This window comes from Amphiprion ocellaris, chromosome 15, assembly GCF_022539595.1.
Source record: "Amphiprion ocellaris isolate individual 3 ecotype Okinawa chromosome 15, ASM2253959v1, whole genome shotgun sequence".
Lineage (NCBI taxonomy): Eukaryota > Metazoa > Chordata > Actinopteri > Pomacentridae > Amphiprion > Amphiprion ocellaris.
In genome coordinates, this window is record NC_072780.1 from 15360299 (window position 1) to 15387190 (window position 26892).

The 26892-nt window shown below is 39.7% G+C and overlaps 1 protein-coding gene across 4 annotated transcripts in view; it reads right to left on the reverse strand.

The window, feature by feature from the left end:
• The window catches only part of fhod3a (formin homology 2 domain containing 3a), a 56420-nt gene that overhangs the window by 22575 nt on the left and 6953 nt on the right, over positions 1 to 26892 (reverse strand). For all 4 annotated transcript variants that reach the window (XM_023281656.3, XM_055017625.1, XM_023281655.3 and 1 more), the window contains exons 2-5: positions 26136 to 26245; positions 22169 to 22236; positions 4222 to 4289; positions 3344 to 3449 (exon numbers count right to left, since the gene is read on the reverse strand). In XM_023281656.3, coding sequence (XP_023137424.2) covers positions 3344 to 3449; positions 4222 to 4289; positions 22169 to 22236; positions 26136 to 26245 — 352 coding nt within the window. The remainder of the gene's footprint in view (positions 1 to 3343; positions 3450 to 4221; positions 4290 to 22168; positions 22237 to 26135; positions 26246 to 26892) is intronic.

Below are 26892 nucleotides of genomic sequence, written 5' to 3' on the forward strand. Positions count from 1 at the left end.
CAGATGATTCAGCACTTAGAGTAAAAAAAAAAGGAAAAAAAAGCACCAAATAGCAACTGTGTGCAGCACAGTAGCTATAATTAACAGGGAAAGGCATCAGAGACTAAAGGTTTGCTCCCATGTAACAAAAACACAAAGATCAGAGCAGAGCAGATATATAGTCTTGTTTTTGAGCCTAAGTGGTACTCTTTCTTACGGTAATTGTCATCACAGTGCTAGCATTTGTTTTATGTGCACACTGGCTGACAGGTGTCTTTTTCCTTTCCTACCACGTATATACAAACCATGCTATACTTGAACCAAACAACCTTTACACTCACTGTTAATGTTTTCATAAATCAGCCTGCATACATGTTAATGAACAAGTAATTACAAACAGTTAATTAGGAAATCATGAAAGCACTGAATTTTATTATTAAGAAATGATTCTTACTTTCACCTTTCATTTACATTTCCCCCTTGTCGAATGATACTTAAACCAAACTACTCTGATATGAGTAAACTAACATGTGGCCTTGGCCTCCGTTGTAGTTTTCATCTGTTGCTGTAAATCAAAGCACAACACAGATCATATTACACCTAAACTAAGAGTTGCAGTGAAAGTGAATCTCATAACTTATTTTACCACATGTTGGATCTGAGTTTCTGTGAGCAAGAGGACAGAAACGTTGCTCCTTTAAGTTTATGCAGACAAATCGTAACAAATAGATAAAATAGATTGTCGAGAGTGAATGCAATAAAGAAACATTTGTGAGTCACTGCAGAATGTTAAGGAGGTTTCTGTTGCAGCTATCATATGTTGCTCAGAGGTAAATGACTAATTTGAAATGTTGGACTATAATTTAATTACGCTTTTTAATTTGTTTCTACTTTAAATACCATAAATGGCAAGTTACAATGTAAGGCACTGGCCGAAACATGAGGAACAGACAGGGATCAAAGTGGACTAAACAGTCTACAGTTGAGAATAACCAAGACCAAGCCAGCAACCCAAACACTAACATCAGCCCCAGTTTCCATCAAGGTTCCTTTGATTAGCCTAATCAATCAGGGCTCCTCTGGACTGTAATCTCTCATAAATGTGTATTCACACTTGTAGTTTGGTTCTCTTGGTCTGGACCAAAGCAGCTCTGGTTTACTTATTATGGACACTGCCATTTTTAACATTAAACGTACACATAAAAGATAAATATAAAAGACATACAGATAAGTTTGTAATCTGACAGGACAGCTTTCATGACATACATTTTTGCAATGGAACAATCTAGTGTGCTGGGATGAAGGTGGTTGCTGAAGCTGAGAACTCATGAAGACCACATAAAATGTATAACGGAATCAAAACAGTGCTAGGAGTTCCTCTATTGCAAGAAGACAGCAGTTCTGACGCCTGTACCAGACTATAACGGGCAACGTAGCGGCTTTGATGAGAAGGTTGAGGTATGCTTGAGTACAAACATCCTGTTTTTGGTTCTTTTCTATGTCCTTGGTACCTGTGCTGCCTTCATATTTTAGTTAAACTGCACCAGAGTTCACTTTCAGCATTTGCACTCCTTCAAACAAACCACACTACCAGAGCAAATGCACCAAAGTCATTTTAATTAAACCAAACCTGTCAAGTGTGAACACACCCTTAGAGACTACTGATTTGCTTATCATTGACTTTAATAATGTAATTGTCAGTCTGCTGTTCAGGAAGTATTTAATTCTCTGCTGCTCCTGGATCCTAAGAATGTACTTTGACTGTGTTGGTACTTTGTTTTATCTTTACTTTGAAAGTAACTTCTACAATAATCATCAAATGTGCTCCAAAGAATACCACACACACGTACATTTCAACTAATAAATGCATATTTGAAGGCTTGTGTCATCGCCGCATACAGTCACTCATGTCAGCTTTGTTTTCACACCTCACAAATAAGCTTGTGAATTCAGATGTGTTATTATAGAAATTTAAAGCTATAAAGCCGACAGTGTTTTTATTGGTGTGGCACTGCTAATAGGTTTATAAGTTTCAGTGAGATGTTTTGTTCGGGGGGCCACAAATCCTCTGACAACTGTTGTAAGATTTATCATGTGGCTGCAAATAGCAAGTCATTATCCAATTAATAGTAAAAAAAAAACACTATAATTATGCCACCCATGAAATGATTACTGTTGGCACATGTTTGGAGTGGGGGAGTTATGAAAAGGTCTAGAAAGGAATGCATGTGTGCGCTTGTTTAAGTGTAAAAAAAGAGCAATAATCTCTCTGGGAACCTCTGAGTATATTTTTCACTGGTGGAAACGATGGACAGCACATCTGTTTGTGTGAATATTGAATGTTCATGTTTTTCCAGATTACAGCATTTTGAAATTGTAGCAAATAAAAAGTATTTTGACAAAACAGAGAACCAAAAACCAACAGAATGGCTGGTAAACAATAATCGCTCAATAAAGCAGCATAATATCACCTCAAAAGTGCCCATTGTCCACTGTTATGGAATCTTTTTCCTATACTGCCTCACATATTGTTAGAATTCAATCCTATTTTTATTAAATGTACTAAGTTTAGTGTTATTATCATAGTAAATATTATTGTAATGGTTTCATGTATTATCCAGGCAGCTGAAATCACTCACTTTTGTTGTGTTTTGATGTGTGGTCAAACACTTCAGGAACACATGTGCTAAATACAGGGCAGTATGTCAATCTTAAAAGCTCAAAGAATTTTCACATTCCAGTAAAGAAAAAAAAGATTTAGCCAGAAAGAGAGAGAAAGGGAAAGCAACATAAAATGAAGAGTGAGGAGCGACTCCACCACCAGTGTAGTGGATAATGTTGTAGAAACAGAGCTGCACTACCTCAGACAGAACCAAAATGAAGGAACACAATGAATGAACTACAACTACAGTAACTGCTCAGATGCAGAAAGCCAAAACCAATGCAGTGAAAGAAAATAAATATAGTTTGGTTCTTACAAGACAGTTTGTCTGACTGACACGACATGGAACAATCTGGTCTCACGTACACTTTTTTTTTTTTTTTTTGCATTTCTGCACTTCTAATCTAAACTTGTCCAATTTTGGGGGGAAAAATATTTTTACTACATGCATTTTGTGTCTTGCAACAATAACTATCATACACATGCACACAGCTTAATTCTGCTGTATTATTGGCTTATATGTATATATAAAAGTAATAATAAATTACATAAAACACATTTGTTCCATTTTATGAATAATTAGCAGCTAGAGGTATTATTTTTTCTTCGCTTTATCTCTGTTATAAATATACAGTATATAAAGTGAGTGAAATATTAATACTATATCTGATTATAGCTATCAAAGAATTAGAAGAACTATACCTCTTAATATGTAGTTCTGGTAGTTCTGGTCAGCTTCTGCTCCCACCTTGATGAGACATGTCAGACCCTCGGCCATCACAAACTCATGCACCAGGTCTTTGTCATCCTGCAGTAAAACAAAGAAACACAGAGACAGTATATAATAAGCTTAATTTAATGCATTGTACTTCCTGAAGTTGCATTTTCTTTTGCTACCACATGATGTCAGTAATGTGCGTGATTAGGATTAAAGTCAGTACACAGGCCAGACTCTCCCCTTGAAAGTGCACTTTCACAATTTGTTGCTTTTATTATATCCCATCTTGTAGCAAGAGAAAAACTAAAAGGATGATGTACACACTTATTGTAGATGACTGCACAAATGCAAAGCACTCCTGAGCTAATGCTGACATTTAGGCGCACTGTCTAAGCTCTGAATTCAGATGCCATCTGCTTGACAAATGGTATAAAACAAGCACAGAACCTTGGAGAAATTTTGCACAAACAGTTCTCATATAGCTACTTTATTTGCTGCAGCATTGTCTTTTTGTGTGTTTGCACCCCTGAAAAAAGTCCTTGTTTTCTGAAGTGGCTGACTCCTCTTATCTTAAAATAAAAGATTCACACACACACACACACACACACACACAGACACATGAATGCAAACACCCACACACGCAGACCTACACACATAGAGAGAGAGAAATGCCACGTTGATGGAGATCCTGTCATCACAGTGGCCACAATAACCAACTGTATTCTGCAACAACAAACTGACAGTAATTGCATGTGAAATATGTGTATGTGTGTGTGTGTGTGTGTGTGTGTGTGTGTGTGTGTGTGTGTGTGTGTGTGTGTGTGTGTGTGTGTGTGTGTGTGTGTGCATGTGCGTGTGTTACCTGAAAAATCTGCTTTAGAGAGAACAGTGCCCTTCTCAAGTCACGTCCATTGGAGTTATACAGTCTTTCTGCACAGAGAGAGAGACACATACAGTGGTTATTTGTATGTAAATGAACAAATAGTGTATCAAGGCTGCAACAAGGCAACATATGAAAAAATCATAACAGTAGTGTTTTCAAATAACATGAGAAAAACTACTCTGACGCAATGTCGATGTCTTGTTTACTCCCCCGCACACCTTTCGTCTCTCACCAGTCCTTTTAATTTTTATACATATGAGTGGATCAATAAAACTTGTAAGCAAAATGAGTTTCAGCTGTGCAAAGGTTGCACAATAGCATTAGATGTGCTGCGAGTTGATGGAACCAATCACACCACACGGCTCTCATCACCTGAGGCAGGCATTTCATCGCACTCTTTGACCGCGTCCTCACTCACAGAATAACACACACACTCTCTCACACACACAAACAAACACATGCACGGACACACTCACACGCACACGTTGCAGCGGTGATTAGAGTTGAATTGGAATGTTAATGAGCTGTTGGCTGGGCTTCAATGTTGAGGTATTCAGGTCACGACACGGAAACTACTCAGAACCAACGACTGCAAGCTCATATACCATAACACTGATATTCACCCTATTATTTCTATCCTTGAACACAAAGACATCATTACTGCACTTCTTTGATAATCCTTCAGGGCTTTCAAAAGCTTCACTTTGACCTTATAAATCGTAGATAGATAGATAGATAGATAGATAGATAGATAGATAGATAGATAGATAGATAGATAGATAGATAGATAGATAGATAGATAGATAGATAGATAGATAGATAGATAGATAGATAGATAGATAGATAGATAGATAGATACATAGATAGATAGATAGATAGATACATAGATAGAAGAAACAGTGCAAGAAAAGTAAAAGAGCAGCACACAGTGCACAGATATAGTCATTTTCTCCTTCTAGAAGAAATACAAATGTTTACAGAAAAATTTCTGTGAAATTGCACAGTGTTCTTATATACATTTTCTCCTGCACAGGCACATTATAATAACACAAAAATATATTTCTCTGGAAAAAAGTGTCTACAATATTCACACATTTATATATTTTGATGTGGATTTCCATTTGGTTAAGAATGCATTGCAAAAAAAACTTACATTATCTTTTTCTTTTGAGGTTTGTTGGTCTCCGATAAGTCTGCATAGCATCTCATAGCGTAATGTGTTGGTGACAAATGTGATATGTAATAAAGAAGTTGCTTCTAATCGGCGAACATTTTTGAGAGTGTGTTTTATGCTATTGGTTTACAAAAATGATATACTTTTTTGTTCATCCGTTCTTTACCCCCGTATATACAATTATTTGTACTTTAATAGCATACACTACCACCATAATGATCAGACACAGAAATAATTTCCCTAAGTGCTCTGCATTAAGCTCAAAGTCTGTGTAACTGGGTGTCCATACTGGCCATTTGTGCATATGAACAGTTGTGCACTCAAATGTGTGTCAGCAGGGGGTTTGGGAACCAGTGTAATTCCAGAGTTTGCATGTTGATGACAAATCCTACGGTCCCTCAGGAGTTGGGGGGCTGGGTAAAAGGGTACTGACAGGAGGGCAGGGAGGGACAGGGTGGACACCTACTGATGTGGGTCCGGGCGTGGGCAAGCCTGACCATGGAGCCATCCAGTCTGTCCTGCTGTCTGGAGCACAGTGGTAAACGTTGCTAAGCTAGGCAAGGCTACCCAAGGCCAGGGTCAAAATCATTATCATTCCACACACAGACGAAGAATTACAGGCCTGTCTGTCTCTCCATCTGCAGGACCGTTTCTGAGAGATCCGCAGTAGCATTCATGAAATACATCTGTGATAGTCGGTACAGTAGAGATAATCGAGTAATAGAAGGTCATCAAATCCCCCAACGACAAGCACTAAGGGCAGCTGGCATGCAACGCTGAATGCGTGGGAAAAAGTGTGTAAAACTCAGCCCAAAAAAAAATTGCAAATAATATGTTAAAAGGGTGGAAAGAGAAAAGAACATTCGCACATAAGAAGTTTAATGCATGGCTCAGCTCAAATTGCTATCAAATAGCCAGTTTGGTCTGATTTCCTGGTTTTCGTTTCTCTAGGTTTCCCTGGAAATCAAGCGGCCACTTAATAGTGTACAAAACGCTCCACCTGGCCCATGAGTGTCATGATTCATCCACGAGGTCACATGCAACGTTTGTGTTCTTCATCATGCCGTGAGTGTGGCTGTCAGAGTAACCTTTACCGAACGTCTGCTGTGCATCAGGAGCATGTCAGCAGCCGAGATAGGGCTTAAACTTGGCCTCATTCATTCTGGTCTGCTGCTTTTGATGCAGCAGATGTGAAAGTAGCTGTAAGGTCATTTTGTTTCCAAAGTCAAATCAAGTCTGTCACAGATTTTCTTTACACCAAAACACTCAAAGAACTCTCCAGTTGGTGTTTCAGATGTTTTTCTAAGTGCGCAGGTGAAACAACACCTTCACACTACAAACCTATTACAGCATTAATGTTGTCATAGCGATCCCCTTTAATCACCTGATCACTGCTAACAAAGTCTTGTCAACATAATTAACCCTTCTACTCCAGAGTCAATAAAGTTTGACATGCTAAATAATCAGGAGACCATTTTCCTATTGGCACAAGGGGCTCCAGCTGTCTTAACACTGCTGAAACAAGCTGGAAACAATTCAAACACAAATCACTCTCACTTTCAGCCATCTTGGCCAAACAACACTGTTTCAGTGCCTGCATCTCTTTAACAAAGAATAAAATGAAATAGTAAAACATAAAACTATAAAGATAACACATCTAATTTGGATGTCCTTCACTGGTATAAAAGACAGACGTAGGAAAAGGTGAAAAGGAAGGAGAGCAACAGAAAAACGATGCTTTCTGAGGAGAAGGTTTGTCTGTCCACGTGTCTTTTAGTGGCCATTCTCCTTTTTCCTGGTCCTCCCGTTTTGTTATTGTCACCAGAAAAGCTAAAACATTGTGATGTGTCATTGCGGCTTGTGCATGTGTGTGCTTGTGTAGTGTGTGTGTGTGTGTGTGTGTGTGTGTGTGTGTGGGCGCCCATTTTTAAGCCAGTCCCTGTGTTTGTTGAGTGCAGACAGGCAGATGAAGAAAAAGCAGAAAGGCACATGTCATTTATAGGATTGCTTGGAGTTTTACTGTTTTGTTTTGGAGGACTCACAGTTCTTGTCCACACTGTTTCACCATGACCTCACATGCACTGCAACATGTCGGCCTTAACGAGTCACTTAACTCCATGTTCCATATTAAATCTTAATTTTCTGACTGTAAGGGGAAAGTCCACCAGCAAAATTAATTATTTCCACTTTCTTATGATGTAGTCACGTCTGTTTTTCATTTAATATGATAGGGATGAAACTCTTTCTTCCATCTGCCCTTAATTATGTTAAACAATTCTCAAAGGCGACAAACGCTGAACCACGTGCATATCCTCCATAACTATATTGTCTATAGGAACCTCTCCTAGTATGTTGGGCTATCACTGCAATTGGGTTCATGGAAGGAATAACTTTTTTATTGTAGTCAAGTTACTCTTGAAGTTTGATTTACAGTATATGGTTTATGACATCCTAAAAAGGATTTAAGACATTCTAAACCACAAATGAGGGCCAAACTGATATGAAAAGATATCATTTTTTCTACTGTCTCCAGTTCTTCTGTTTGTTTATCATTCATGTGCAAAGTTCTCCAAGAAAAACTACATTCTAAAGCTGAAAAATGAATTAAAATGCCCCATGGAATGACTTTGCGAATAGTAAATTAAGTAACCCTATGCAATTATTTTAGATTACGGTAGATAATGCAATGGGAGAGCCTGTATGTGAACTATCCCATGTGTGCATATGTGTGTGGGTGTGTCATCTGCAGTGAAACAGGGATTCCCCCGGTGCCCAGGCTGTCTACTAAGTTGCTCAGGATTGGTCAGATCCCTCCTTCTCTTCCTCCCATAATGAGATTAGTGCTCTGACCCATCAGCTTTGAATAATCCCTCAACATTTACTGCACCATCTACACATCTCCAAACAGAAAAACACGCAGGCCAACTCAGGCTACACAAGGCCTAATCCACAGCAATTACACTCAGAACCGCACGGTATTTTGTTGCACTTGTTGCACCAAGTGCATAATTAGAGAGCCCACATGTGACTGCAGTCTAATTCTGCTTCGGTGGCCTTAGCAAAGGGCATCAACAATCTACTACTACTATGCTTAATCCTCAGACTTAACAATAGGCAGCTAGCTCAGCAGATGTTCCTTAAAGGCAACCTAGTTTAAAACAGTGGTTTGAATGGGATGTTGGCAGTGAATCCTTTGAGCTTGAATTGATCATGCTTTTGTGCATCCTATGGATGCTCACTGAGATTAGGAAATGAAGAGTTTGATGGTCAGGTGGTCAGGTCGTCTCCTTGGCTCTTTCTCGTGTTCCTCCAGTTTTGAGCATTTTTGCAGATGTGGCAGGGTGCTCTGTCCTGCTGCGAGATGCTGCTGCTGTCAAGAACATTGTTGCTACAGAGCTGTGTGCTTGGTTTGCAACATTGTTGAGGTGGGCGGGACGTGTCAAAGTAACATCCACATGAATGCCAGGAATCGAGGCTTTTCTCAGCAGAACATTGTATTGTAATGAGATGATCAGTATTATTTAGTTCGGTGTATATTCACCAGTCAGAAACACAACTGCAAAAGAATGCTTGTTCATGTCTGGATGGATTGCATGCTTACAACCGTATGCTTACAAGCTTTTCTTGTATCAACAACTAAGGTGATAATATTGTCAGTGTTGTCTTCTGACTTTGCTTCCAATTTCCTCAAATGGTCAAAAATCAGGAAAAATAAATGTACAACTGACTGAAAAACTATGAAGTAATTATTCACAGAAACTATGATAAAGTAGCGTGTTGAAGCCATTGCAAAGAAATCCTAAGACACAGCTCCCACCATAACCACTAGATGCTGGTTCAGAGCTCAGCACTACAGTTAAAAATGTAACCTCTCCACCCACAGAATACACATGAACTTGTTCTACTGTAGGCGCTTTGACCAGGGGGAATTACTTCAGTTTATTAGGATATTTACAGATAAGCATGCGCTGAGGTCAATCAAAGGTAATATTTTTCATGATGGTACAACTGCCTGTTGGTCAGGCTAGAGAGGGGCGGGGCACAGCTGGTAGTCCTGCATTTAAGCCCAGTTATAACCGCTGACTCGTGTTTCTGGAGGATTTCGTTGCACCCCTTAAAAAAGCCCCCACACGGCTGTCTGGACCAATCAGTCAGTTGGCTTTTAAACTGGGTCTTCAGTGGGATCTAAAATAAAGAAGTGAGATGAGGATGAGGTGTAATGGCACGCCGGAGAGCCTGAGTTAATCGCAGGAAGTCTTTCCCACTCTGTGCTGGTACGACGCTAAATATAGGAGCATTGGGTATCAAGCGTACTGTAACAAACCTAGATACTGAGTTCAATCTTTGTTCAGGTCATGCAGTGCAATTTGTGTGGGCTACCATGTAGATTCTACATTCAGTCAAGGACGTGTTACGGGTGTTACATCATATGGTGAAAATAAGACTAAATTCAAGATTAATGCCAGTTATGGTTGTTGGACACAAAGTTCTAAGCTTGTTTTGAGCTCCTGCACGATTCTCGCATTTTGTTTCATTGCGCATGTGCAAAATTCATAGTTGGGTGGTAGTTTCTCCATGTAAGCACACATCTGTGGAGTGGCATGAAAGAATAAATACTCCATCAATCTGCCATAAGCTCATATTTGGATAATAATGCATGATTTCAGTTTCATGTCATGTGAAATGAAAAGGAAAAGTTGGCAGACAGCAAAGGTCAGATTGCTGAGGACAACTCGGTTATTTTGCGACTGTCTATTTTTTGTCTGTTGGTCTTGGCCTCCAGTTTGAGTACTGGAGACTGCTGATGGTACAGATGACGATGGAGGCCCCATGAGCCCAGGGTTTGTGTTTGTTGCTGAGAGAGAGAGGAAAAGACGGGAAGGGAGAGTGAGACGTCCAAAGTGTAAGAAAGAATACCAACAAACCAAGACAGTGACTAGGCTCAACAATAACACACACATACACAGTGTGTTCACACATCCACAAGTAGATGCAATGCAGCAAAAGCCTCAATGCAAATGCACCGTGTATGGAAACAATTGTGATTAAAATAAACAATCTCAAATGATTCCCATAAACCTATCCCTGGTAATAAATAAATAAATAAATAAAAAAACCAATACACAGGAAGACACTGCAAACAACACTCCAACATATATACAATCCTATACACACACTGTAAAAGCTCTCCAGACCGCAACCTTCAACCGTGATGAAGGACATCAGCTGTGAAAGAAGCTCAAAAACAGATGTCTTCAGGCAGGAAACTACCACATAAACACATGCAAGCACATAAAAATACACACACACACTTGCAAATACAGTTCATCCCTGTTCAGTGCAAGACCAGAATGTGCCCTGTGCCCCTCACATGCCCCCCCCCACCCCACCCCCTGTACCTCCGAATTAGCCCAAATACTGTCACACATAAATAGTTACAAGACAAACAAAAATATACCGAGCTAGGAAATAACACGTCTGAGACCAACAGGCGGCTCGATACTGCCCTATATTCACACATGCAGGACACCATTAGTAGACTGTACACACAGGAAGAGCAAAAACTCATTAATACTCATAATATGCATTGTATTTTTACACGTGGATGTAGTTCCTCTTTGTGCCAATCCTGGCTCTTATCTAACAGTGTTGTTGCAAAAACTAAAGCTTTGTGCAAAGAAAGTTTCAAAAGTACATACACAAATAAGACAACTTTGTAATAATGCTGTCTTTTTCTAATAATGTCATTGCCAATCTTGCTCCTATTTAACCCCATATTTTCCAATAATACATCCCAGTTCTTCTGTCAGAAAACACTGCTGTTTAACTGTTAAACTGTTCAACACTAAACTCCTTTCTTTCAACTTTAGTCCCACTGTTGCATGCAATTGACATGATGTCAGTTAGTTGCTCTGTAGCTGCGTTTTATCTGAAATAGTGCATTCTTATAAAGTGTAACCTGATTTTTTTTTTACGACAAGGCACAAAAGCTGATTGTGGGAAATACTGCGGTGTTCAATCCCACATACAAATGTGCACGTGTGAAACAAGTGCCCAGTGTTTTCCCTCGCTCTTCCCCCACCCTTTGTTATTCCGTCTCACTTACGCATTCGCTTTCTCTCTCTCTCACTTCTCACGCTCAATGTTGCTGTCATTGTTAATTGACTGAACTCACTGGGCATGTGCAATGATGGAGTGAGTCAGAAATAAGACTGCAGACAAGCAAAGAGATTAAATCAAATGCGAGCTTTGTATAGCTTTGTGCTCTCAGTTTTGGTAGCTCCCCCCCTTACTATGAGCACTGATGGTTATAGAATGCTAAGTAATAATGCCAGAAAGCCAAATTATCATTTAATTGGGGGGTTAAATGTCTAGAATACCTTCTATTCTTTAAAACAGTCATATGCATAAATTGTCTGGAAGTAAAAGGAAGCCGGACAAATAAGTGTGAGGACCCAGAGAGAGTGAGAAAGACAAACACGTTAAAAACAGAGGGTGAAACCTGACAACAGTCAGATCGAGTAAACAGAGAGGATACAGGAGGATATGGGCTGCTTACTGAGTGGATTAACTGAGTGAAAATCTTGCTCTGACTCATACCACGCTTGCCTGTTATTATACTCCTCCCTTGTGTGTGTGCATGTTGTGCACCGCACTGGTGTGTGTGTGTCCCTAACAATTACACAATGATATATGACAAAAGCTACTGTGTAAAGGTGTTAGAGCACAGTTAGGTAGATTTACATACAGAGAAGAGGCCTTAAGTTCTCTTAGGAGTGGCTGTCTTTCTTAGCCTAGAGTTTCAGCGACTGACGGTGGAGATGACACTAGATGGTGCATCAAGTAAGTAGGGTGTGTGTGTGTGTGTGTGTGTGTGTGTGTGTGTGTGTGTGTGTGTGTGTGTGTGTGTGTGTGTGTGTGTGTGTGTGTGTGTGTATGTGAGTGATAGCGACGAAGAGAGTTTGCAACCTGCCGAAAAACGGCTGTGAAAATCCTGCATAATGCTGCAGAAAGCACATCTGTGTTGGGACACGACTGGTACAGGATATAAGTACAAACAGTAGGGGGAGGGTTAAAAGCAAAGTCAATCCAGCCGAATTAATCACTACATTAAGCTGAACAGGAAAACCACAGTGTATGTTGAACTTAGAGAAGGTATCACTGCTACCTTGGCATTACTTTTCTCTTCCTTCTCTCTCCTCACCTGTAAGTCAGCAGATCAGTGAGCTATGACATAACATTTCAGGGCTGCCGGACCGCTGCTTCTGTTCTGTCTGGCAGGTGCATTTCCTCCTTGCTTTGTTTTTCCCTTGTGTTTCCTTCCCTAAGTGATTCACCATTTCCCTGGAAATCATCCCCTCGCTCCATCTCTTTCCACACATCCCCTAAAACCATCATCCCTAAAACCCCACGGTAGCAAAAGATGCCAAGCCCGCAGATTCTCCAGAGTTCTGGATGTTTAACTTGTGGTAATTGTAATGTTTTATTGCATTATGTAATAGCTTCAAAATGATTAAAACAGACCAGCCAGAGGTCTGTGCAGGCACACTCGGGTGCATATATGAACAAGCCCAGACGTAACACTCAGCCGAGTGTCACACATACACACACGTAGTGATATATTTCTTACTTTCTTCCAGTAAGCCCACTGAGGCTTGGGAAAGCAAACCCCAAACAGCAGTACGTTGTGCCACAGAGCAACAGTTGGGCTTCTCAAGTTTGTCAGCATAACTAGAGCCCTGGGAAAACCCTGCCACATCCACAGAAAGCACAGCGCTGCAACTTGCAGACAGGACCCACCACACCACAGCAACGGATCAATAGAGTGGTTAAAGAGACAAACAGCTGGAAAGTATAACTAGATCACACAGCAAAGCCATTAAAAGCTATAAATAACCAGAGCTTTCTTGTATATTGCGCCTGACAGATGAGTGTAAACAGTGGAATATGTATAGCTGGAATTAGCGACAAAGAAGCAGCTTTGTTTAGAGCAGTTCTCCTTCTGTCTGCATCTATACCCGTACATGCAGCTGCTTCAGAGATCCCGTTTTTAGAAATCAACATGATCTACCACTAAACGGTAAATAAAAGTCCAGACCGCCTGTTATTTACAGTTTGAGACAATTGTAAAAGCTACTGCTCTAAAGTTATTTCAACACTTCCACTGCAGTTTTACACCTCCCTCCCTGATGCCTCATAAGCCCATCTCCCCATCTCCCACAGCAGTAACTAAAGCATGACTCATGTGGGCACTCTTCAGGTCTCAGCTGCTGGTGAGGGTAGAAGGGAAACTATGTGAGCGATTTTCTCATTCCTTCTTTCCCTCTATGAAACGCAGACGAAATGAGAGTGAATTCTGAAAGTATAACTGTTGATTTTAAGCAATCCTGAGACAGTAAGAGCAACATAAGGACACAGAAAAACACATCTGCGTGGAAGGTATCATGGCTATGCGAGATTAAACAAACTGACAGGTCTAAATTCGTCAAACGCCATGCAAACAATTCATAAGCATTGCAAAATATCCTTGTTGACTCAGAAGTCACCACAAGGATCATAAGGCCCATCTCCTTGAGCCAAAGCCACAGGTGTCTATCAGAACAGTCACGAAGAGTATATGAAGCTAAGCTGAGTAAATATAGATTTAGAGAACACAGCATGCAGGCCGGGAAAAGACAGAAATGCAGGGGTTAAGCAACAAGAGTGGACGCTGAATCAAACCAGTGAGGAGGTGTTGGGAAACATAAATGAGGACAAATGGACAACGTAGAGTGGAGTAAATAAAAATAATGGCAGATTAAAAAGTAGTTAGAGCATGTTGGCAAAAGGACAGCACAGATATTTAAGTGACAGAATGCCAGCAAAACCATATAATGTGCCTGGACTTTGACGACTGCCCAGCCACAGATGTCCTGCTCCCTCCCAGCTTACCCATTACAGAGCATTATCTCCCTGTCACACCACGCCATTACCAGGCCTTATCTCCCACAGCAGGGGGAGCACAACACAGTAAATTGCTGTTACAACCAGCTGTAGTCATCTCTTACTGCAGCATCTCAAGGTCAGACAACGGTCACGCTCAGTATAGGTACATCGAGCAGTGGGTACTCCTTTATCACTCGAGACCACCGTGTCAGTAAGCTCATATTTACAAAGATTTCTATTTGTTTAACTCTCACTGATTCCATCAAATCCTCAAAATCGCTCTTTACAGCATTTAAATACACTCCCCAAAAATCCTGTTTTCGCTTGTTTATCGAGTCAAAGCAGGAAAAACCATACAACTGAAACAGAAATGAATGAAACAGAAGCAGTGTGTTTTGGGAATTGTGGAGCCTGTGATGAACAGGCAGGAAAACAAACATGCAATGCACTCTTTGGCTTGAAGTTTCTGACAATCTGCTGATATGTTATGTAACACCATGACCAGTGAAAATCAAAGCAAATCAAACTTCACTCCACCTCAGCCTCTCCTTTACAATACGGCAGGGGGTGACTAGAGACGGATAATTGGGGCGAAGAAATCCAAGAGTAAAGATGCCAAATTTTTTGGAGAAAGGGCTAAATTCCAGAGCTCAGTGTCAAAGGATTTGAACAGGCTCCAAAACACATGCAAGGTCTTTTGTTCTACGCTCCGACTCTTTTGTTTCACCTGCTGCACAACTCATTACAGGGAGCTTTACCTGTCAGATAGCATACCCTCTCTACATTTGATCACTTGAATTGCTGCAGAAAAGGCTGGGAAATGAGGCCACATGGGAAGCTAAAGCTCTGGGAATCTAGAAACATTCTGTTAAGTGATGTGCAGTTTAATCACTGTACAAATGACAAAATTACAGTTTATACTTAGGCGGTACAGCTTTACATGTGGTTGTATCCTTTACTGAGCACATCCCTGCTGCATTTTGGACATTATACCTTTAACTTCAGGTCAGTCTTCCAATTTTTCACATTAGGAATTCTTAAGATAATGTCATCAAATGTGCGAATTATGTTCATGCTTGCTTTTTTCTTTTTTTTTTTACACAAGTGACAGTGCCATGACTCATAAATATGGACTCCCAAGGCAAAGCTTATCGCCATCAGTAAGACAGAGCATTAATAGACTTAATAGAAACTAATTGTGTTTAAAAATAGATTTGTTAGATTTGTAAATTTTAGATGTGCTAAAATTGTTTATGATAAAACTAATCTGCTGTCAGTGTAAACAGCTAATAAATGACTGCATTTTTAACTTCACCAGCAACATTAGAAAATGCTTATAATGGATCTACAGCTGATTCACTCTGTGGCTGTTTCTCAAACTGAATGCAATGCTGCTTAATTTACCAGCAGGCTACCTATACTACCATATGTTGGACCATTGTGAAACACTGCTACCACTTCCTTGTCCTTTAATAGTTTCTTTGTTTTTCAGTTTTGGTAGCTGAATTTTATATTTTTATTGCCTGAAAGTTTCCCTGAAGTCCTAACATCACTACATCAAAACTACTGCATTTGTTCACCAGTAGGAGAAGACACTTCTACTGCTGGTTGAATTTATGCCTACACCTATATCCTGTACCTTGACGTGCTTCTGTCCAGAAAAGTAACTACAATTGGTCCGCCTGGTAGTAATATTAATATGTTTTGACAACATATTGTTTTGTGCAGAGATAATGCTTGTGTGAAGCAATATGTATTATGTAGTTGGGTGTTATTTCATCTGACCTGCTCATAACACAGTTCTGCGAATGTAGCCACATTTTCTTGTTTTCATACCTCTACCAATTAGTAAGACTAAATCAGTTCTGACAGCTTCCCTCTTTTCCACACAGGATGCCATCCATGTGAATCACTATTGTGCGAGGTGCACAAAGAAGCTCAACATAAACAGCAAACAGCAACAGTTCATATAAAATGTCAAAATTTTGACAGTTTTAATTCCTTTCTTTGTAAATGCCCTCTCTGTGTTGGAGTCCACTATTCCCCACTCTATGACAGCCTTCAACACGTCACATGGCCACATAACAACAAACTAATTTACATCATACAATGATAATAGTTCTTCTTCATGCTGAGGGATGTAATGAGGTGTCACTGATGCTGTTAGCTGAGTTAGACTTTCAGTCTTCTTGCATAAAACTCTTGCTTAGTACAGTCTTAAGAAAAACATCCAATAATACAACAAAAGGTAAAGTTCATATCCTTTCATACTGCTTATCAGCTTTAATATCTTCTAGTTCTTCTTGATCTTCCTCAGTCAACCCTGTTTGCCCCTCATGCTTCCTCTAACACTCACATATAGCGAGTACAGGTTCAGCGCTGTGCTGCCTCCCTCACATGTTTCTGTGCTGTCAACACTTTCTAAAGATAACACCTTCACTTCACCCCCACCCCTGAACCACCTCTCGGCACCCGTCACCCATGAACCACAACAACTCTACTGCAACAGAGACAGCTAAAATTAACCCCTAAACAAGGGACTCTGATTGGCACGCTGATGGGACTGTGGGGTGGCTCAACAGAGAGAAGGAGTTTGGGTGAAAGGGCACAGAAGAGGATACTGAAAGACAAAAGAACAAATAGAAGAGACTTATAGATATAGATAAGAAAACTGATGAAGTTCACACTTTGTTAGCTTAAAGCTGAAGGCAATCAGGACACCTGCGTAAGACAAGAGGAAACAACCTGATTTCCCGGTGGGGTTCAGACACAGAGTGTTGAGAACACATGGATCATTAAAGTGCCACAAGGGCCTCAACAGAGCAGACACTCCGTGCAGAGTAATGCTTACACCAGCAGTCAGTCTCTGCTTTGCTGACCATGCCAATATGTCCTCCTTTTCCCTTTTCATATGCAACAGAAAAACTCATTAACTCCAAACATTGTCACACCCTCACTCACTCATACACGCATCACAGAGTTTCCTTAATCCAAAGTTGGCAAGCCTGCATGTAATTTCATCTTTCCACCACGTTGCCAAGAAATGCCCAGGAAAGCTGTATTTCACAGACTCTTTTTCTCAACACTGTGGCCTGGAAAGAAGATCAATAGATGATTGAAGAAGGTTGCAAACCCAATGATTTGACCTTAATACTATGAAATCCTGATCTTTGTCAATCAAACCTGAAAGCTGATGAAGGCTGTCAGATTAGAGAAATCTGAAAGGAATTGATTCTTTCCTGGTTTTTAACCAGGAAACATATTAAAGAATCCACACCCTTTGACAAATCACACAATCCTACTACACTGCCCAACTACTTGTGAGTCACAGACTCTTAATTCTCTAAGCAATGTGCATCTTTGAATGTGACAGACTTTTCATTTGGTTGATAGTATGCTGACCACTACTCATGCGATTTGAAGGTCAAGCCCCAGGAGGATTAGTGGACATTAAACTGGTAGATGGGTGGACAGCTGAAGCAACTCTGAGAGGGAGACGATCCGTAGATCTCTAAAGTTAATGGATCACTCTGACTTGCCGTAGCTATCTGATTATATGTCCGTTTAATTCAGCAGAATTACACACTGTCACTTTGGGATATCAACTGCAATAAAGAGCTGGTTTCCGCCCAGCATCTGTGCCATGGTTCATGAAATCTGGATCGCAGTCAATATAGAGAGCAAACTCTATCATCATGCCTTGGCACTGGTCAAAAGTCACTCATGCCCTTCAAAAGGAAATCTTATTTGGTGATGATGCATTTTTTTCTCTCTTTTGCTAATAAAAGGCTGTTTTTATGAAGAAAAGGAAAAGCAAATTTAGCTCAGCACTGGGTTTTCAACCCATGGGAAGATTCCTCCTAAGAGTTTGTGTATGTGTGTGGGGGGTGTGTGTATAACGTGTCTATGGGCGTGAGAGAAAGATTTAGCTTACACCACTTCACACTCCTTTCATTAGAGTATGATGATAAAAAGGTAGCATGTTCATGTGAGTATGTATGCAATATATGTCCATTTGCAGCAGGTGGCTGCAGACCCAGGTCGGTTCTCATCCATTTCAAAGCAGAGCACGTCTGTTTCAAACACCCCCGACCCAGGGACTTAAGAGAGCCCTCAGTTTAGAGCCGACAGGAGCCATATGTTCATCGTAATCCACTAAAGGTGGGGAATATAGTGCAAGTTCAGGAGGTCTAGAAACAGTAGACACAATAGGCAATGCAAAATATAGCAAATAACAGCAAAAGTGATTTTTTGCAAAATTATCTCTTAAGTCATCTATATCAAATGTAGCAAAACTTGTTACTGACATGAGATTGGTGTGATAATAGTTTGGAAACAACTGTTATTAAAATTCACTAAACTACTTTGAATTTTTCTTAAATCTTTGCACTGTAATAATGCAAGTTTAGTTTTGTTAAAAAAAGAGAGAGAGAGAGAGAGAGAAATGCACCATAAATACAATAACAGATTCTGTTTCAGTATGTGCACGTTTTCTCTCTTTAACACGCTGAGCTCCACTCAGAGCGACCTTCCACCTCATCACATTCTCAGCCAATCAGAGGCACCGATCCTCAGATCCAGAATTAGCGCTGCTATCACTGGCATGGAGAATGTTGACCATGCAGACAAGTCATGGAGGAAAGCAGTGAGAAGCACACACCCCAAGCACAGAAAGTAAAAAAGAGTGGGATGGTTTTAACTGGGTTTTCCCTACATTATAAGACTTAATTCTAGCATATAAACAGAATGAACAGAATAAATCATGCTAACAGTTCCCTGCTACTCTGAAGAGAATGAATACTGAATTGTTATATTTCGTTAATGGACAATTATGTGTTCAGTAGGGCTGCTCCTTATTAGTTCAACAAACATTAGTCAGTGAAGGGAGTCATACACTGGGATTATACTCCCTTGCGGAAGCATACATGTAACATTGCTGTTCCCTCTAGTTATGTTCAATAGATATGTACGTACATCATGCATGTGTTCCATAAGTCAAATCAAAAAGGCCCATTTTATTTTTCCAGCACAAACACAGTTGGTGCTCCTTTTACATAAAGGCCATGCAGAGTTATCCACTATGTCACTGCAAAATGGAGAATATGAACATTTACTCTCAAAGCTTCATGTACATGCACACTTTAGTGGTGAAAATGAAGTCACTCGAAGCCCAGAGGACCCTTGTATACTGATGGATATGGAAACTACAACGCTAATCTGCCATGTACTTTGTTCACAAATCTTAACCACAGCCACCATGGATTTGATTCCCAACCCATGGCATGGATTTGCTGCATGTCACTCCCCCTTCTCTGCTGCCTCACCTCTTGTATCTGTCTTCAGCTGTCCTTCAATAAAGGCAGAAAAACCCAAAACATAATCTTATTTTTTAAAAAAATACAAAAATATAGAACATTTTCATTGGGAAGTTGGTCAAAAGGAAGAAAAACTCTACAATGAGACAAGAACAGACATTGTGTACATGACTGGTCCCTGCAGTTATTATATACTCTTTCAACAGGCTCTTATACACACCCTAAAAAGGGTCGAGGTGATCGTCGGCTGTGCGTTAGGGACCCAAAACTGGGCTAATGTTGTTGATTTGGTTGAACCTCCAATGTTAAATATCACTTATGAGCTTTCCAACCATCTGTTTCCAGCCAAGCTGCGCCATTGTAACTGTAGAGACTGCCAGACTGGTAGAAACTCTGCCAACATCTGCCTATAATTCACAGACTTTAAACTTAGCTTATCATTTGAAACTTGTAAGTAGCTTAGCATCAGCTTCTTGGCATCATGCTATAATGGTACACAACCTAAACAAATATGTGCAACTAGGCTTATTTAAAAAATGTTCTGACACTCTCCATGCTGGTCTTCCTGACATATTCAGAATCTTTATAACAGCTTTTACAAATGACTACTAGTTGACTAAGAACATCTTTGGTGAGGGTAGCACTTGTGTTAATATATTTAGTTTGACTGGAGAGACAAGTACAGCTACAGTATTCTGCATAGGGTTACAATAAGTGTTGTTTGCAGTCTTAATGTTTCTCAGCTAGCAATTGTTTTCAAGTGCAATTACAAGTAATTGGTTAGCCCAGCTTAATTTGCAGGAGTTTGCAAAAGCTCCTAAAGCTGCTGCCAAAGAGGGGAAAAAACTAGTTAATAGCATCTCCTCTCATTATTGCAGAAATTAAACAGTGAGAAAATCTAATCAAACAGTCAATTTAAGTACAGCTGTCACACATGACGAACTCAAAAACACAGTCTAGTAAATACTGCGAGAGAATATGAGTCAGTCGCTCAGTTAGCTAGCTAGGGTACACCTACTGAGAAAGTCATCTACCTGCATACACTACCAGTCCATTTTCTCATTCAAATGAATGAGAAAATGTGTCTAAATTTTTTGACTGGTAGTGTACATCCACACGGGCAAAATGTCGGTAAGTATTCTGTTACAATGTCAAATGACCATGAGAGGATGAAAATCTTAATAAATGATTCTCAGGAGGGAATCAATGTGTGTACTAGAAGAAAGGTCAGGTGGTCACAGTCTCTAGGATACATCATTTGGGGAGCGGAAATTTCTGAACTAAATGTCATGGCAATCCAATTGTCTTTACTGAGATATTTCTTCTGGAACCAACTGTTGCACCGACAGTTTGACAGTCTAGAGTCTGGAGTGCTTGGAGCTTATGTTCGGTTACATCGGCTAAGTTAAGTTAAAATGAAAAATTCTTATTTTTAACCCCTTGACACCTGAATTTATTTACAATTAAATTAAAAAACTTTTTTGTGTGTTTTTGCTTTCCAGCTGATGCTAAAATAAGTGTAGATAATAATAACAGATATATAATAATTAGGTCCCATTCCGACCAGTACTACGAGAAACCAGCGCTTGCAAAATGTTCTGATGTACGTATTGAATATTTATATATGAAACCAGCATTGGGGGAATGGATACGCTATCTCGGCTGCAGTCTGAATAAAAGTAGTATGATGCGAATCCGCGACAATAGGCGTCAAGGGGTGACAATAGCGGCGTGATACATGTGTGTCAACATGATTCTCTTGGCTGATGTGATCATGATTTCACTAACGTGCGAGGCCTACATGAATGATTTTGTTTTTTGCATTCTCATCATAAAACAATTTAGATGTTTATCCAACATGGCCTTCGAACAGAGATAAAGACATGTTATAACACTATGACAAAAAAGATTAGTTGTCTCTGTGCGTAACACCATGCTGCCCTTCGACTCAATCTCATATAATTCCACCCTTCCCCTTGTAAATCTCTCTTTCTCCCTCTCTTATCAGGACATATTTTTGATTATGTGCTGTCATCTCCTTTTTTTCCCACCCACTAGCGTTCAGTGATTGTCAGTCTTTCCTCCTTCTGTCTTTTCGTCCTTCCTCCTCTTCACCACAACAAACTGAGAAGAGTGAAGCGCATCTCACAGTGAAGACTTCAGCAGAAGGTAGCAACAGAGTCGAACTGTGATCACACTTACATACAGACATCCTTTGACAGCCACTTGTCTCTTTCAACATGTGAAAGCTCCCATCACACATTTAACGCAATTATTGACGTGATGAAAGTACTAGATTAAATTGAGAAAAATTTCACACACTAATCAACTCTGCTTCTGAGTGGGAGGTCTCAGGTCTGACATGCATAACTTGTAAATCCCAGGACGACCATCTGAACATGTGGTACAGTGTGTTCTCAGACTCGCTGATGTGTTTGACTGTGCGTGGTACGTGTGTGCATCCAGGAAGAAACGTGCGTTAACACACATAAACATGTCAGACTGTACTCACCGATGCAGGCGTGCACACGGACAGTCAGCTGGGTCCGTAAAATAACGCTATGCTTCTTCCCTCTGGTACTAAGAGAGAACAAAACAAAACAGAATTACTATTGGTTCACAAATATTTTTAGGAAAGGATGTTGTCTGGATGCTGAGGAAGATTTTCACGTAGCCAAAGCTAATTAAAATTTACTTGTGACACGAGAAAAGAGATCTGAAGACAAACTATGAAGCGAGAGCAAAACAGTTGACAAGATGGGAATGATGCAGACAAACACAGGCCTGCATTAAATTTGCACCCCCATACTGATATACATCTGGGCCTTGAGGACAGACAGCATGACCACAGCAGACACAACACACATTTACACAAACACACACCTCCACATGCCATCATGCTAAGGAACACATTCATACACACCGCATTTCCAGCGGGAAAACACTGTGTCCACGTAAACATCAAGGTGAAGTATGATGGCGTTTTGAGCGCAACTTAAACTCTCTCTCTCCTATCCCTGGCCCTTATCCTCCAATCTGGTATTCATCAGTGGCTTCAATCACTAACATACTGATACCATCCAAACCAAGCAGGGAAAGCACTGCTCTGACAGCCCATACACACATTATGGATAACATGTGCTAAAGAAAACACACACCCAAACAAGAGAGCAGCTGGCATCTTATCCCTCTGCTATCAGCTTTGCTGGGAAATAGAGCAAAATGTTAACACAATCTGTTGAGATGTTGACAGAACAGATTCATTTCTCCTTCGTTGTCTGATAATCTACTGTGTGAGAATGACAATCAAAGCAACAACTCCGAACATGTTTTGTCAGAGAACTGGGGGACACAAATTAAGCCCCATCGTCCATATATGTGAATTTTCCCAGTGACGGATCAATCTAGTTAATCTTATCTTATCTAATATATTTCGGACTTCTATCTACTATATTTTGAATGTTACAAAGGTGAAAAGGGTTCAGAGGGAGAATAATGTGCATCACACTGTACAGCCTTTTCCTTCCCACTTTCTCTGCACTTTCTTTCTTTGGAAGCTGAGCTATCCTTGTCACCAGAGGACTTTGTTTACTGTCAACTGTGGTGAGCAGCGTTTTGCCAAAGCTGGAATCACAACACATTCTTGATGTGTGGGAACATAAATTCTGTGAGAAAATCCATTTATACTAATCTGCTCATCATTTTCAGTAAAAGGGAAAAAAAACAGTTTTCAGATTCAGTTTTTCAGCAAAAACTAGAAAAAATAACCTTGAAACATATGTGTGCTATAAAAACACATTCTATTTCACATTTGACCAGCATATGTATTGGTCACACATACAATCAAGGCAAAGCTGTACTTATTATTGTGAGATAGGAGAAGTGAAGATGTAACTATCAGCTATCTAAATAAAGAATGTGGCTGTTGCAACTAGTGGACAGAATTTACACCCACAACTTGATGCTTTGTTTCTAAGATACTGTTAAGATGTTGGCGCTACCTGAGTTGAAAGCACAAATAAAACATGTGGTGTGAGGTAGAAAATTGGTTCATTCATTTTTGACACTATATAAATTGTGCTCATCCAACTGTGGGAAAGGCAGGACAGGTTTAGTGAAAGTATCCATCCTCAACCTTTGTGATGCTTTGCCATGAAGGGGTCAAACCCAGGCCAAACATGCGATTCACTTCCGACTGTCAATTCAGTATGACCTTGGTAAAAGGCTTGACAGAACAACAGACAAGCCCATCCAATCCAACCAGTTCCACCACCTCTCAGCCACTTCAGAAACGCACACACACCTCTATTCACCTGTCGATCATCTGTCCCATGGCTCACCAGGTGCACTGGAAGGATACTGACGAACAAATAAATGTACACATGGAAACAAGCACACACACAAGCAGACACAGAGGACAACTCGGCTGTGTGTGTCAGTCATCACTTATCATGCATCCGCCCCCTGCCCCAAACAGATCAACATACCACAACTCGCCACAAACACACACTGTCACACACATGCATATGCAGCCAGTTAACAGCTGCCACCTTGGTGTACACTCTGTGTGGCCGTGCTTTGTGTATATGAAGGGCTTTCAGCTGACAACAAAGTGCATTCTGAAGCTGTGATCTTCCCCTGTTTGCTATACAGCTAATTAGCTAAAGTTACAACACTTACAGCAACAGTGGCTCTTTGTTAAAGAAACAGCTAGCAATCATGCCGTTGGTAATGCTAGGTGTAGTAGGCTAACTTGTTTTGTAACATTGTTACACTTAATTTGGTCTCTAGCTAATTGTATGGTTTCCTAATTTAACTTGCTGTCCTGCAAGTTAGCATTGTTACATACCTGAAAGCAGAAATGCTTTAGTCATGTCACAAAAACAAAACTATGGAAACAAATGTAGGTAACATTTCCTGAATATCAGTAAATTTGATTTGTTCTGTTAGCTAACTGAATGGATTTGTAATTTAAATAGTTTGTGGCTAGTTAGCATTCAGGGTAGAGAGCAAAGTGAAGCTGTCGAGGCCAACTATGCTAACTCTGAAGCATTACTAAATGTTATTTGTTGTGTTAATTACAATAATTTTATTGTAAAATTAGTTTTTTTGCTAGGAAGCATTAATGTTATATACCTGAATGGAAAAATAACCTGCTAAGGCTAATTATATTAACTAGCTAGAATTGGTGTCTCTAACTGTAGTAGTTACTAAAGACATGACAAGTGTAACAGTAGCATACTGTTGGAAACAATATAGGTCATAAACTTTTATCAAGTTGTTGAATTGTAGTAGCTGTGGCTAATATGCTAGCCTCTCACTGTGTTTAAAGCTGCCATTTCTAAGAAATGCAAACAGTTTCCACTAATGATACAAAAAAATAAAGTATTTCTTAGTCAGCAGAGAGCTATAGAGGAGCTAAAATGCTGCCAGGAAAATAATGGTGACATTTCCAGGCGACCCAGGAAGAGTTTACTGTAATGCACTAACATACCGACACAGAATAATAAGTCAGGCTGCAAGTCAGCAGCAAATCACTAAAGACTACAGGTATATTATCACATTGTTTAAGCAGCACTCTACTAATCGAGCCAAAGACAAAATGTGTCAAGCTCTAAAGTGGTTAACCATCCATCGTCTAATATTCAGCTCAATTTTCAGCTTTAGTAGCAGATATGCATTTCAGTTGTTCACCTGAAGAGAGACTACAACACTGCTGAGAGATTTGAGGGACTGCAAAGGTTTCACATTACAAAGTAATCATGCTGTTTCGTTTGCAAGCTGACTAGTGTGTGAACCAGAGCTGGACAATTCGGGGAAAATATCCTATTGCAATTTTTCTAATACATATTGTAATGTCTGGTATTTTGTAAAAGCTTCAGTTCAGTATTTATGGTATAACAGAATGAAAATGTGATGGATCATGAGACTCCATCACAATTTTACCTAAGGATGAGACATATATTTATTACATAGTATAATAGATAAAACAATTAAATTAAAAGTAAAAACAATAACTAAATAAATCCTGTTGGACACAGTGCATTATGTAGATCCTAAAATGCAGCCTCTGCAGTCTGTTCATTGCACTGTTTGAAAGTGCCATTTCGAATTTAAATTAATTAATTATTTGACCTTAGTGTTAACTGCATTTGCAATTTCACCACACAGATTAGCAGAATATGCATTATTACAAAAAATACAGCAAAGGAAGAGCTGTTCCTGCTGCAGGCAGGGCACATCTGTCCTGATTTCCACCGTGTTTCATACTTTCCATGAACTTGTACTTCCAAGAAATTCACATCCAGCAGCTTGTGATTTGTCCCATTTTATAAGAATGAAGAAACTCAGAAAATATGTGTGTGAGGGAGTGCAACAGAGCTGATCATTTTGTCTTATTAGGGTATATTTTGATTGGTCATGAGACAAAGAAGATAGGTCTGTTTTCTATAAAGGGTATAAATGTAATTCTGTCTCACCCTGTGTCATCCTGCTGAAAGCCCTCCAGCTCGTCCCTCTGCTCAGCCAGAGAAGACTCCAGATCCAGATAGGTTCCATTGTGGGAGAGCTGAAGTGCACAGTCATCGAGCTACGTGGAGACAGAAAGAAATCGTTTCAATACACAAGTGTTAATGCACAAAAGGAATGTGAAATGCATTAAAAGTAGTGGTGGGACGCGATTAAAAATTAATCTAATTACAGGCTTTGTAATTAATTAATTGCAATTAATTGCAGTTTTGTTAAATAGCGATATTTGACACAATAAGTGAAGTTTTTCAATTCAAATAAAATTGTGGTTGACAGTTGAATCAATGAATAGATATACGTGTTTATAATTCAAAATTTATTTTAAAAAAGGAAAATGGGACATATAGAAAAAAGTGATTTTGATGACTTAAAGCCTGAATTTAGTGGTTTTTTTCCACTGTATGGCACATAAAATCAGCATAAGTAGTTCAAGGAGCTTCAGAAAGTTGAAAATCCAGAGATTCATTCTGTTTCCATCTTTTCTGGGTCTGATAAATGGTGTAATTTTGATGGTTCTTTTTATAAGAATAACAATTTTTATGTAATTTTTTCATAAACAAAAAAGTTTATAATTGTTATTAAAACAGATATTTTTGTTGTTTAGGTTATTCCTCCTCCAAGGAGGCAGAGCCTCAAAAATGTTTCCTTTCTATTTATCTGCATTTTTCATCTGTCTGCTACATTCACAGATTACTGCAAATCTAAGTG